The sequence below is a fragment of the Mustela putorius genome, unplaced genomic scaffold (genome assembly GCF_011764305.1).
Source record: "Mustela putorius furo isolate JIRA1106 unplaced genomic scaffold, ASM1176430v1.1 tig00537350_pilon_pilon_pilon, whole genome shotgun sequence".
Classification (NCBI taxonomy): Eukaryota; Metazoa; Chordata; class Mammalia; order Carnivora; family Mustelidae; genus Mustela; species Mustela putorius.
Genome location: NW_025422471.1, coordinates 24,357,221 through 24,370,636, shown reverse-complemented (window position 1 = coordinate 24,370,636; position 13,416 = coordinate 24,357,221). Strand labels below are relative to the sequence as shown.

The 13,416-nt window shown below is 39.5% G+C and overlaps 1 protein-coding gene across 1 annotated transcript in view; it reads right to left on the bottom strand.

Moving 5' to 3' along the window:
- Positions 1-2,549: 2,549 nt before the first annotated feature.
- WDR41 (WD repeat domain 41) overlaps positions 2,550-13,416 on the bottom strand; it is a 44,315-nt gene continuing 33,448 nt past the window's right edge. Inside the window, exons 9-13 of the mRNA XM_004766835.3 lie at positions 7,890-8,074; positions 7,084-7,205; positions 6,188-6,276; positions 5,187-5,320; positions 2,550-2,768 (exon numbers count right to left, since the gene is read on the bottom strand). Coding sequence (XP_004766892.1) covers positions 2,616-2,768; positions 5,187-5,320; positions 6,188-6,276; positions 7,084-7,205; positions 7,890-8,074 — 683 coding nt within the window. The 3' untranslated portion in view covers positions 2,550-2,615. The remainder of the gene's footprint in view (positions 2,769-5,186; positions 5,321-6,187; positions 6,277-7,083; positions 7,206-7,889; positions 8,075-13,416) is intronic.

The following is a 13,416-nucleotide window of genomic DNA, read 5'->3' as shown; positions in this document are numbered from 1 at the left end:
TTTCGCTTTAGTGTCCTTTATTTCATGAGTCACACACTTTATTTTCAGACACATTAAATTCAGGATGTCAAAATCCCATTTTAAGGAGCTAAATAACTTGCCTAGGCTTCAGAGACTTGCTCGAGACAAGGACAGTCTTTACCTCGCCATGTCGCTCTCAGTTCCATTTGGTAAGTAACATTTATCAGATGTTTGACATTTTCTGTATGAATGTTACAGCTTACTCCTTGTAATGTCAAATTAAAATGTTAAAGGCTTTAAGACTGCCAGGTACCAAAGCTTTAACACAGCTACAGTCTTAATCAGTGTGTAATCCTCTGAATTGCTAACTAAATATTGCATTCTTCCATATAGTCTTTCAGAAGGTATAAACTATTATAAATGCCTCTTTATATTTGTTTCCTAAAACGTTCTGTGTTGAACACACCCCCACTAATTAAGAAGAATGCTATCTCATATAGGGAGAAGTCATATTAGACCGACTACTTAACTACAAGTTAGTTAGAAGTTACCTGTACAAGTCATTCTTGTACAGGTAACAATATTTTATAATTCTAAGTCAGGACTGGTTTGTCTTAGAGGCAAAGAACAAGCCTTAGGCTGAGAAAGGAATGATACAGTGCCCCTGAAATTTAGGCTCTTGCTTGTAATTTTGTGAAGACAGCTAGAGAAGGAGGTAACAGGATATTTTTAAATAAAAATGACAGGACCCACTACCTACTGTTACTTTGGGTGCTTCAAGTTCAGTATCTAGCAGCAGTCTACACACAACTACTGAGCAGCCATCACATCTGAGCCCTATTAAAATCTCTCCTCTTTCTGAGTGGGAGGCTTCCCTCCAGAAAGATCAGAGGATTGATGGTGGTACTTACAGTACTAGTTGCTCCCAAAACTCACCTATGGTTTCTGTCACTCCATGGGAACAGATTACTAGCTGAAAATACTAACCCAAAACCTATTAGGAAATACAGCAGTTAACCTGTATAATTCATGGAAGAGGTCTTACACAACTCAAGAAAACAACTTGAAAAACTTAAAAGACCTCATGTAAAATGTCCAAATAAAAAGTGAGCTAGTAATGGAAGAAGGTCCAGTTATCAAGGAAAATTTTAGAGCCCGAAAATGACTGTGAGATACCTAACTAAAGTGATCAACAACCTGATGCACTAAGACCAGGGCAAAGGGCTAATTGCAAGGTCTTACCTGCATGGGCCTCAGTTTCCTCATTCCTAACATCAGGGCATCAGACTGGCATAGCAACAATTTATAAAGATTCCATTATGGATGAGTGGGAGGAACAGGTGAACTGGCAGAGAGCAAAGGAGCGGGAGTCCTCCTCCTACATGATAACAGGACTCTTTGATCAGCACTTTCAGCATAAGTCCACAATTAACTCCACTTTCTTTTTTAATTTTTATTCTTTAGTACCAAAGGGGAGAAAATATCTGTTCTAAGGCTGGTGGGGTGATAAAGAGGATTAAGTTGGAGTGGTCCTACAAGTAACTACACAAACGAAGCCTTTCTCAAGTCTTTCGTATTGGAGGAATGGTAAGATCAATCAGGCACTTGCGGCCACACTGACCTGGGAAGCACGGTACCTCTTTCCTGCTCTAGCTCTCATTCCAGGCACAAATGAGGGCTGTGTGCTCGTCCAGTCCCACCTAGCTAATAGCCATTCAGCCACTTCACATGGGGGGAGAAAACCACACCCTGGTACGATTCCTATTGACCTGAGTTTGTAGGAATAGTAGCAGGTAAACTACAACAAAAGCATTTAAAGAAATTGGCACCACCAATAAAAAAGGTGGAGTTTAACAGTGAGAGACTCAAGTTGCTCACAGAAGGTTCTTACTTAGTTACTAAAGACCAGGAAATCTGTAGGATGTAGGATATATTTATCACAAAGATTCTTAATCCAAGAGGCTCTAAGGAAAATCAAAGAACAAAAAGCTTCTAATGAATGCCACAGTTTTACTGTTCTATTTCCACCTCCCTCACAGGGTCTAGGTTCAGAAGAAGCAGCTCAAACCCAGCACTCACCCCTTGAGCAGCAGCACACAGCACAGGCTCCTGGAGGTCTCCAGCTGTAAACTCAAGATGTGCTACATCCTATCTGTTGTTCAGTGGATTTCTCATTTTTATCCCAAAATATCTTGTATTTTCTGAAAAGTAGGCTTGTTAAATTTTTAAAACAGGTATAGTTAAAATACTCATTTTGAGAATAAAGGCAGGTACTTTAAATTTCACAAGGGTCTAAATATGAAAGTACATGTAACTTTTTAAAAAATTTTCGTGATAAGAATGTAACTAGAGGGAACAAAATTATACTAAATCAAGTGAGTGAGAGGTTCTGAGCACTATAGACCCATTTCTTCAGTGGTTTCAGGTTACTGCTATGTGAAAAGTCAAAAAACGTATAGTGTATTCTTTGGTGAATGTACTAATACCGGAGAAACAACTTGCAACTCTTGATCTGGGGGTTGGGAGTTTGAGCCCCTCACTGAGTGTGGAGATAACTTAAACTCTTAAAAAAAATAAATAATACATTATAAACTTCAGTATTACCCTATATTTGACATTCAAGGTTCACACACAAGTATTCCAAATTCCTTCAACTAGATGTCAAGATATAAGTCCCCATTCTCCTCTAATTTTTGAAATAATTTTAAACTGCGCAATCCAGATTCTCTTTCTCCATTTTTCCACAAAATAATGAGATGGTCAGCAGAGCACGTCACTAGTCCATGATCTTCGAAGTATAGAAACATCTGTAAAGAAATGTAAAGCTACTGATTATAGGAATTTCAAAGAGAAAAGGTGAGGCTAACACTAGACTAACAGGTGCTTGTAAGGTGGGTAACTTGTAGACTTACTTGAATCTGAATGTCAAACTCATTTTTCATGAGAAATTGTGTAATGGTCTAGCGTTTATCTATATGCTTATATATTTTAATAATCAGAACTATAACAACTATTTTTGTGAAGTACATGAATTCCCACAGCATTTTTCGGTTTTGCTGTAATTCTTCAGGTATTTCAGATTATGTCAGAAGTACAAGGAGAAGTGGACAGTTGGCTACCAGTAAAATGTCTAAATTCCTAATTCGGCAAGATAAACACTGGCTTGAGCTCTCTAATCCATAAGCATTTACAGAATGCCATCTGTATGCTCTGGTCCCTACCAAGAAGAAGGTTCTAGTTCAGTTGTGAAATCACATCATAGTTGAAACAAAGACCATGTAACCAGGGTACTAAAAAATGTAGGATTTGCCACAGAAAGAGAAGACCTAGATGAGTAGATGAGTAACCACTGAAACTGTCAAAACTTCAAAAACCTAAAACTTCCCAACTGAAGGGAAGGTCATACCTGATGAAGAAAAGAAGAATTTAAAAAGAGCTAATGAGAAGGCAGCAGAGCTACCTCTGAAGTAGAGAGCAGAGCTTGGCAAAGGCAAGAATGAAACGAAGGAGAGAAACACAATATCGAAGAACAGGATGGGAGTTTTCTCTGAAATAATTTTGAACAAAACAGGATAAGGCCTCAGCTGATGATCTCTAAGTGAAGAGGGGGAGAAAGGGGAGCAAAATACTACAGGTAACAGGATTGGCTAGAAAGTAAGGGTAAGAACATAAAAGGAATGAGGAAATTCAGGAAGCACCAAAAGGGAGCCAAGATTTTTCTGAAAGAAGCCAGAGATTTAAAAAAAAAAAAAAAGCTTTAATGTCAACACTTTAAGGAAAATTCCTCAGGTCTACACTATGGCAAATATGCCACTATGAAGGTTACCCCCACCATTTTTTTTTTTTTTTTAAGATAAATATACTTGAGGGAGACTCCCCACTGAGCAGGGAGTCCGATGCAGGGCTCGATCCCAGGAACCTAAGATCATGACCTGAGTCGAAAGCAGATGCTTACCTGACTGAGCCACTCAGGTGCCCTTAAGCCCCGCTATTTAAAAACCTTTAGTGGGGTATCTACTGTTTTAAAAATAAAGCCAAAATTCCAAAATTCACCAGCCTTACAGGCAAGGATATTCACAATCTGATGCAAAACTGCTTTCTCAGGCTTTCTCTCCTCCTAATGTCTGTTCACAGAAAACCACTGCTCTGGCCTAGCCAGTCTGCTCCTGCCTCCACGTCAATACAATCTTTGCACTTCTACCACATTCTATTCTCCCCAGTCCCACACTACACAACAGCCACCTAAGCGAAAGCAGAGTTAAGAAGCAGAACAAAAGGAAAGCAACTGGGCTAGTGTTAGAGGGAAGCAAGGATAAACAAGACCCAACACCCAACATTAGGGAACTTGGGGGCACAAGGCTATGTCCACCCTCTGCAACCTTCTAATTCCTCAGCACTCACTGTTTATAATCATCTGGGCCTTCCTGAGCAGCTCAGGGTAACAACTTACTTGGGCTGTGTCCTTCCTCTCTCTAAGATCCAAGAGGGCAAGGATTATCCTACGAGTATCTTTGTGAACTCCAGTGTCAAGTCTGCTGCCTAAAATCTAGGAAATGACTGGTAAGTGTGGTGCTGCTCCTAAGCATAAACACACATTCAAATGAAGAGTAGAGTCTGCTGCTCCCTGGCTGTGAACCAGCGGAGAACAATGGAAGACATTCATTACTTAGGGCTCTGCTTATAGATGATTACCAGTTCTGCTCATCTTACCTCGAATGATCTTATTCCCTTCATTAGAGGCAATATTATAAATATTATAGTAAATTTAGCAAATACTAACGTATTTGGATTTCCACAAGTTAAGAGTTGTGTACATATTACAATTCTTAACTAATATTTTCATATATGTACAGCAATAACCAATGACCTAAGACTTAGGAAAACTAACAAAATACGATCCTTCAAAAGAAGGTTAAAAACAGTGCTCTGTTCCAGTCTGCAAGGCTTTAACTCTACATATATAATGCAACCCTCCATGCACCCTCTACTACTGTTAGGTATTCAACATGATTCATGCTGTCCGATTCTCAGCTGTCTCCATCTCCTAAATAATTGTGGTTAAGCCCAATTTTAGAAGGAACACATTCCTTGCTTCCTCACATCATGTCTTAATTGCACATGCTATAACCTATCCATGTTTGGACTGAGCAAAAACATACAAAGAAAAAAAAAACAGGTCTTTATATGAATGCCCTAAACCTTTATATGCCTATTAAAAATAGTACCTCCACGGATGAAGAGTGTCCAATCAAATCTCCAATAAGCTCCAATGAACATGGAGGGGCATTTTCTTGTTGCTTTTTAACAGGCTGGCTGGCTTGTTTGTTCACTCTTCCAAATCCCCACATGTTAAAAAAACCTAGAAAAACAATCATTTCGATCACTTCCAAAATGACTGTGCTCTTTACTTCAAATATAAGATCAGAAAAACAGAAAATTTAAATGCAAAGATGTTCTGTACTTAGTTTAGTCAAGGGCTAAGGCAATGGTATGAAACACTAAGCTAGGATTTTTGTAAATCTGTTACTTCGTTTCATCTTAACCACCAGGTTTGCTGCTCATTTCTTTTATTGGCCCCACCTACCCACTGGTGAAGGTGTAGTAACATGACAAAAATGCACTGGGAATCAAAATCTCCTCTCTCAAAGAGGAGAGCAGTAAAAGGCCTGGATGTCAGTGTCCAAAAAAAGAAGTCACAACACAGATCTATCAACGAAGGGTAGATGAACAGCAACGTGTGTCCAAAACAGTATCCCAGCACTTAACCTGACCAGAAGAAACTCCAGGGGTACCAGCACCTGAGTTCTTACACAAAGGTTGCTAATGAGCCAGTATTTTGTTTTTCAAACCAAACACCTGCAGGTCAAGAGCTTGTGAGATTATGATACAAACACAAAAGTGTTTTTTTCCCATAAACTAAGTTTGATATCAATGCTTCCAGGCTGAAAGAACACTTAATTTGATATCTGATGGTACAAAGCCTCCTTGCCTATCAAGCATTATGATAGACAATGAATAATTACTTTAATGGGCCATATGTTCAGAAATGAGAGTTTCCCTGAGAACAATAAAATACTAGTTGACTTGAAAACAGGCAGTTCTGCATTAAAGCAATATTAAGATATGAATCCGAGATCCCGATTAGCATAAGCATCACAGTGTACAAGACTCCTGTGCTGCACATAACCGCCAGCCCTCTGCCTTTCATATAAGAAAAGACACGCACCTGTTGGGACAGGTTCAGCGGCAAGCTGCTGTTTTTCTCTTAACTCCCAAATGCGTACACTGCCATCTTCTGAGCATGAGATTAACTGCCTGTCAAAACAAAAAATGTGTGATAAAAAGAGAATGCACCATGGAGGGCCAGTGCTACATTTGTGGTGAAAAATCAGTGGAGCCCTCAGCTGCTTTTCTCCAGCTCTTGGCAGGAGCTGATAAAAATCCCAATTTAACATGACTTCACAATGCAAAGTAAAAGCACTCTTTGGGAGGGGCAGCCATTATACTGTTAAACTGGCTCAAATGATAAATACCTCATCCCATTTTGTAAAACACAGAGTGTGTATTACACTTGCACAATATCCTGATCCGTCCCCCCTTTCCCACCTCTTACTCTAGCTCTTGTCAGGGTGGCTCTCACACTAAAAGTATCCTGCATAGAAAATAGTATTTCCTTCCTGTGACTTCATCGCTAGAAACGCAGCAGCCAAATTTATAGTGACAGGAAAGCCCTCGCTTAGTAGCCTCACACTACAAGATGACCATTTCTTTCTGGCCATGGACAACTACAACGAAAAGATGATTTTATGGAAAATCTAACAAGAAAAATGAGCACACAGCACCCAAAAGTCTTTGTCTTTTTAAATAAATACCAAATTTTAATGTTATCTCTCCTTATAACAAAACTCCATGTAATTCATTTGAACCCTGCTTCTTGTAAATGTTGTAACACACTGCCACAAACTCTTCTGTTAGAGACAGCCATGGGTATTCTCCATATCCAAAAAAATTTACCAGATCAAACCAGGGGCCAGATAAGCTTTGCCACTGGAGAAATTACCTTGGAGGCACTGGGAAATGTGAGTTTCTTTCATCTGTTATAGAGCAGATGGGAATGTGTACCTGTTCGGAAGTTTGGCAATATGCAGGACGTTAGAGTCATGGGCGCTTTTCTGGCAAGCAATCACACGCTTCATTTGAAGGTTATACACATATAAACCCCTTCCAACTGCAGCAAATACATTCTGGTGGGGAGGGAAAGTTGAGAAATGGGCATAAAATTAGTACTTGCCACTACACAGCAGAACAGATTTCCAGCCCGACTATGACATCAGAAAGCCATGTTACCTTCCCTATTCCTAGCTTTTAGTCCTAACTACCGTACTGCCCCCTGAAGTGCAAAGGAAAGCTCAGGGCAGTTGAAAGGCAGGAGGACACAACCACCAGCACAGAAGTTCTGCATGTTACATGCCTGAGCATCACCTTCCCCCACTGAACTATGACACAGAGAGAGCAGCTATGGCTGCAGAATGGCCCTACTGCGGAAGCTGCTGAAGTACCACTGCAGCTGTCATTCACATAACACACTATCCCTACGACAGTACTTAGCTTCTTTTTGCCTGGACAACATGAGTAAAATTACCTGCACTCCACATCTTAAGCATCCAAGAGACCTATAAAGGACACAAGGAAGTGTATGCTATAGGGACACTATCGTCTTAAGAGCCTCTGAAGGATTTGCAAAAACATTTTTCCAAATGTATTATTAGAAATACCTTTTTACTAAAACAACTTCAACCTTACAAAGGTCCTTTCACCAATATTTATGTTATTACGACAGCCTCACAACATCTTATTACATCCCATTAAGGTGAGGAGAGCAAGTACTATTGCCAATTCCCTTCCCTCCCCCCGCCTTTTTATCTTACCTCTTCATCCCATGTGAAATGATGAATAGAAATGTCGTTTGGTTTTTGGCAGAGTTTTATTTCTTGCTGGGTGTCCAGTTGTGGAGATGGGTCCCAGAAGTTGCATTCACAGGCCTGCACAGACCAGTCCAGGATATCCCAGATGATCATTTCTCCAACATGGGAGCCAGTTACAAAACTCACATCTAGGCAGAGTTCATTTTTGCCTCATTAGTTATCATTTTACAGAGGTTAAAGGTAAAAAAAGAATGGACTACCTACTAGTAATGCTCTATAAAACAACATTTAGAAGAGTGAAATACCTAGAAGCCAAACAGATATATATAACAGAACAGCAAGAAAGAGACTCAAGTCTACTTAGTTTTTTAGTATGTGACAACAGCATTTTAATTCAGTGAGGAAAGAAATGCCTCACACTGGATTATCTGGTTAACTAACTGAAGACTAGAAATAAAAGAACCTTACCTTGGATCGTGTACTGTTTAGAAAATGGACCTTTCTCTGGTGTCTCTCTTTTCCTGTCACAGTATTACCATACTCACACTTGTGACACCGGATGTGTGCTGGCTTTTCCCACACCAAGCCATTCTGTGACTCTAGCTGAGCGTCCTACAATTTAACTCATTCTGACACTCTACCTGGAGGTAGCATCACATGCCAGCTGCAAGTCCAGGTTGTTACCTGTGCTTCTGACCAATCAGCTCTAAGTCGGAGGTTCTCAGCGCCCCCTCAGGTTCAACTGATTTGCCAGAGCACCTCACAGACCTCAGGAAAAGTTTCCTGTTTGCCATGAAAGGATACGATAAAGGACAGAGATGAACATCCAGAAGGAGATCTGTAGGACAAGGTGTGTGGGGAGGGCTAGAGGACTGTGGAGCTTCCCTGTCTCTTCCATGTTCTCTCCAAGTCTGCGGCTCTCCCAGCACCTCCACGTGGGGGGCAGTCTGGAAGCTCTCCAAACCCCACACTCCTGGGATTTTTATGGAGGCTTCCTCAGGTAGGCATGATCAATTATTAACTCCATCTCCAGCCCCTCTCTGGAGAAGGAGGGAGGAGCTAAAAATTCCAAGTTTCTAATCAGCATGTGGGTCTTTCTGATGACCAGCCCCTATCCAGAAGCCCACTAAGAAATAATGGTCTCATTACAACCAAAGACAATCCTACCACCCAGAAAATTCCAAGAGATTTAGGAGCTCCTATGTCAAGAAATATTAGACCAAATATTAGAACAAAAGATGCTCCTTGTGCTCTTATCACTTAAGAAATTATGGGGGTTTTAGGAGCTCTGTGCCAGGAACTGGGAGCAGAGACCAATGTATTTTTTCTATTATTTTACATATGCCAAAGTAAATTTCAAATATATTAGAACATTAAAGGTGCTTAAAGGAGGGGCACCTGGATGGCTCACTAAGTTAAGTGTTTGACTATTGGTTTCAAGCTCAGGTCATGGTCTCATGGTTGTGAGCTGAGTCTCCTTCCCCTGCTCACTCAAGTGTATGCACTCGCTTTCTCTCTAAAATAAGTAAAATCTTTTTAAAAAGATGCTTAGGGCTGCCTGGGTGGCTCAGTGGGTTAAGCCGCTGCCTTCGGCTCAGGTCATGATCTCAGGGTCCTGGGATCGAGTCCCGCATCGGGCTCTCTGCTCAGCGGGGAGCCTGCTTCCCTCTCTCTCTCTGCCTGCCTCTCTGTCTACTGTGATCTCTCTCTGTCAAATAAATAAATAAAATCTTTAAAAAAAAAAAAAGTGTTTGACTATTGGTTTCAAGCTCAGGTCATGGTCTCATGGTTGTGAGCTGAGTCTCCTTCCCCTGCTCACTCAAGTGTATGCACTCGTTTTCTCTCTAAAATAAGTAAAATCTTTTTAAAAAGATGATTAGGGCTGCCTGGGTGGCTCAGTGGGTTAAGCCTCTGCCTTCAGCTCAGGTCATGATCTCAAAGTCCTGGGATCGAGACCCACATCGGGCTCTCTGCTAGGCAGGGAGCCTGCTTCCTCCTCTCTCTCTCTATACTTGTGATCTCTTCCTGTTAAATAAATAAAATCTTTAAAAAAAAAAAAGATGCTTAAAGGATTGAAAAAATAAAGGTAAATGCTTTTATAAATGAGCAGTGCTAAAAAGCTCTATAAAAGGCAGGGTGGAGAAAGATTTATGTGTAAATATCTGCTCAGCAAAAAAAAAAAAAAAAATCATATTTAAATGACAAAAGGATGGAAACACTTGCAATTCAGATGTCAAAGTGGGTCTGTTATACTTGATACATAAGGAGCTCCTAGAAACCACTAAAAATAAGACAAATACTCCAGGAGAGAAATGGGGAAAAGACCTGAATAGGCAAAACAAAAAATACAAATGGTCAGTAATGATGTGAAAAGTTACTCAATTTCCTTAATAATCAAATCTAAAAGCAGTAAGATACTACTTATTGATGTGAAAACTGGAAAAAATTAAAAAAAAAAAAAACAGGAAAATACCCAATGCTGGCAGTAGCATAGGAAATCAACACACTTCGGGCCTACTAATGTCCTAGTACAAACTGCTATCATCCTTTCAAGTTTGTTGATATGCATCAAAACCTTTAAAAAAAAATGTAAACCCATTGATCCAACAATTCTACTTCTAGGAATTTATCCTTAGGAAAGTAGGTAAAAGATATATATGACAAGGTTATTATACATATTATTAAAAATATGAAGATAAGTATCTAAATATCTAGTTGGGGACTTAATAAATAAGACATCTGCAAAATAAAAATAGTAATGCTATTATTAAAAATTGAGTTGTAAAAGTACGTTTCTATTGCTTTAGAAATATACCCATAACAACAAAACAACAAGCCATATGTGTATATATCTACATATGCACAGAAAAATGTCTAGAAGGATATGGATGACCAGTGCTTAATTCTATAGCATGGGACAATTTTTATTCTTCATGTTTCTGTTTTCTCATTTTCCTACTATGAGTATGTATTACTTGTATAATAACAAGTTTTTATAACCTTAAAATAAAATTAGCCAACTAAGAAACCTTATAAATTATAAGGGGTGCCCGGGTAGCTCAGTCCGTTGACCAGCTGCCTTTGGCTTAGGTCATGATCCCGGAGTCCTGGGATGGAGCCCTGCATCCAGCATCCTGCTTGGGAGGGAGTCTGCTTCTCCCTCTGCCTGTTGCTCCCCGTGCTTATGTTCTCTCTCTCTCTATCTCAAATAAATAAAAATCTTTTAAAAAAGAAAAAAAAAAAAGAGAGACAACTGTTGACACTAAAAATTATCTTAAAGAAATTAATTTATTTTAATCCTACATATTTGGTAAGGTAGAATAGAACAATACAATGTGAGTCTAAAAACCCAAGTTCTAATTGTGGCTCTATTACTAGCCCCTGGTCCTCAAAAAATCACTTAACTTTTTCTATCTTCGATTTCTTATGCATTAAATGAGGATGAGTGTAAAAATCCAATAACAAATGTGTAGCTATTTTAAGAAAGCATCTAATGTTATCTTTGAGTTCCCAGGATTACTCTGAGTCCCCAGTATTATTCCATAATGATGGTATTAAGACATCCAGTTATTTGTAATGTAAGAAATCAAAGATGAGTTAATTATTATTTCATTATTCCATTTATCAAATGAACCATGACATAAATATCTAATTACTAGATGAACAATCTCTTAGAAATAAAAAAAATTACCAACAATCATACATGTAAACATTATTTTGTCTTGGTTCCAAGTCCAATTTCTATGTTTGTTAACAGACTACAGAATTTGCTATGTGAAGAAACAAGTGCACTTCTCATCTGTGCAGAGAAGTAAGTTTCTAATTTTATTAGTGGGACGGTTAAAGTAGTACTACTCTTTCCATGACCTTCCTTTCCATCCCTTTCCCTCCTCTTTCCAATTTCATTCAAACTACAAAAGAACCAGAAAAGTGAAGGTGTGAAGATTCTTGACACTAATTCTGCATGTGTCATTTTAACAGTTAACCCCAAGACCACTGAGCTGCCTGCTCTGACTTAATTCTCCCAAATGTCTGTGATTCATCTATGCGTTAGAAATAAAGTATTCGTGCCCAGTTGGAATTTTTCACCTAAAACAAAATACTGGTATTCAGCTAAGTTAGTGTAATTTATCACTGTGTAATATATATTCCCAAAGAGGTCACTCAAAATGTTTCACACAAAACCACCTCAATGATATATATGGATGGATTTTCATCCAATGTAAGTATCAAAAGTCACTTAGTATGAAATCTTACTCTTGTAATTGTCTATCCTTCCCTCACAAGTACTAATGATTTGTGATTACCATACCATGGTGTCAAAACAAGAAAAGGAATAAAATGAAGAAGCACCAGAGCCTTTTGCTAGAAGGCATAAACAAAGTTATCCTATATGTCTGTGTTAGAAAACCTTCTGCTCACACACTCAGATATCTCTGGCCAACCTGTTATTCATTATCCACATTTGTGGCAATTCTGTCCTACCATTCTAAGGTTGCCCGGGCACCTCAATGAAAAAGTACTTCCCCTGTGAAGTACAAACCCAGTAACTATCCACATCCTCCATGATAACTGTGGGGAAAAGACACAGGGCTGAGAATGGAGCTGGGAATTACACAACAGAACCGTATCAGGATCACTGAAATCTGCAGTACAGCAGACATGCCTACATACAAAATATGACTGTCATAATATCATTTTTAAATTCTAACAGACTCTTTGTCCATATATGATTCCTCAATACGCTTCTGACTTTTTTTTTTTTGTAGTGTAATTTTATGGTCAGGGAGTTAATAAAGTAGAAAGTACTAAGGGTTTCCTGTAATTTTCATTACCAATTTTTTGATTCTGGATTTCCATTTTCCTTCCCTTAAGAAGTTGCAAAGAAATACCTAAAGAACACTTTCTTGTTTAAACTGTCACAAGCTTCTTTGCATATCACGCAGCAAAAGAAATGTCACAAGGTTAGGGCCTTCTGAGTAACCTCCCATCACCTTCACTGAGGAACCCTGCGGGACCAATGGTACCGATGCTCCATCACTAAACAACTAGGCCTGACCAGTGTAATGGGCCAGGGCACTGCTGTGCTTTGGTTAGCAGCTCCAGGGCCTTGGAGCTAAGGGCTCAGTGTCAGAGAGTCCCCGAGTAAGAGCTTGTCTTTTGTGCTGCCCACCATGGCAAAAGAAAGTCAGAGCCGCCAGAGAAAAATAAATGGGTGCTCCCAACATGTTAACTTCTATCACCACAGACAACCTCGTCTTTCGAAAGCCCTGCAGCTGGGTTGTATAAGAAGATGGCTATCAGGGAAGAGGACTTTGCAGCTGGAAAGGGCATTCTCACACATATATCTGAAAAGGTGATTCAGTGGCAGGAAAATGGAAGACTGCATTTGGTGCTATCTGTATTCACCTTTGTTTTTCCTTCATGCTTATTATACAAAGTATCACTCAAAAAGAGCCAACCCAGGGCTCAGGTCAGGGAGGGCCGTCCAGTCCTCCCACTATATCATATTCACAGCATCCGCACAGTT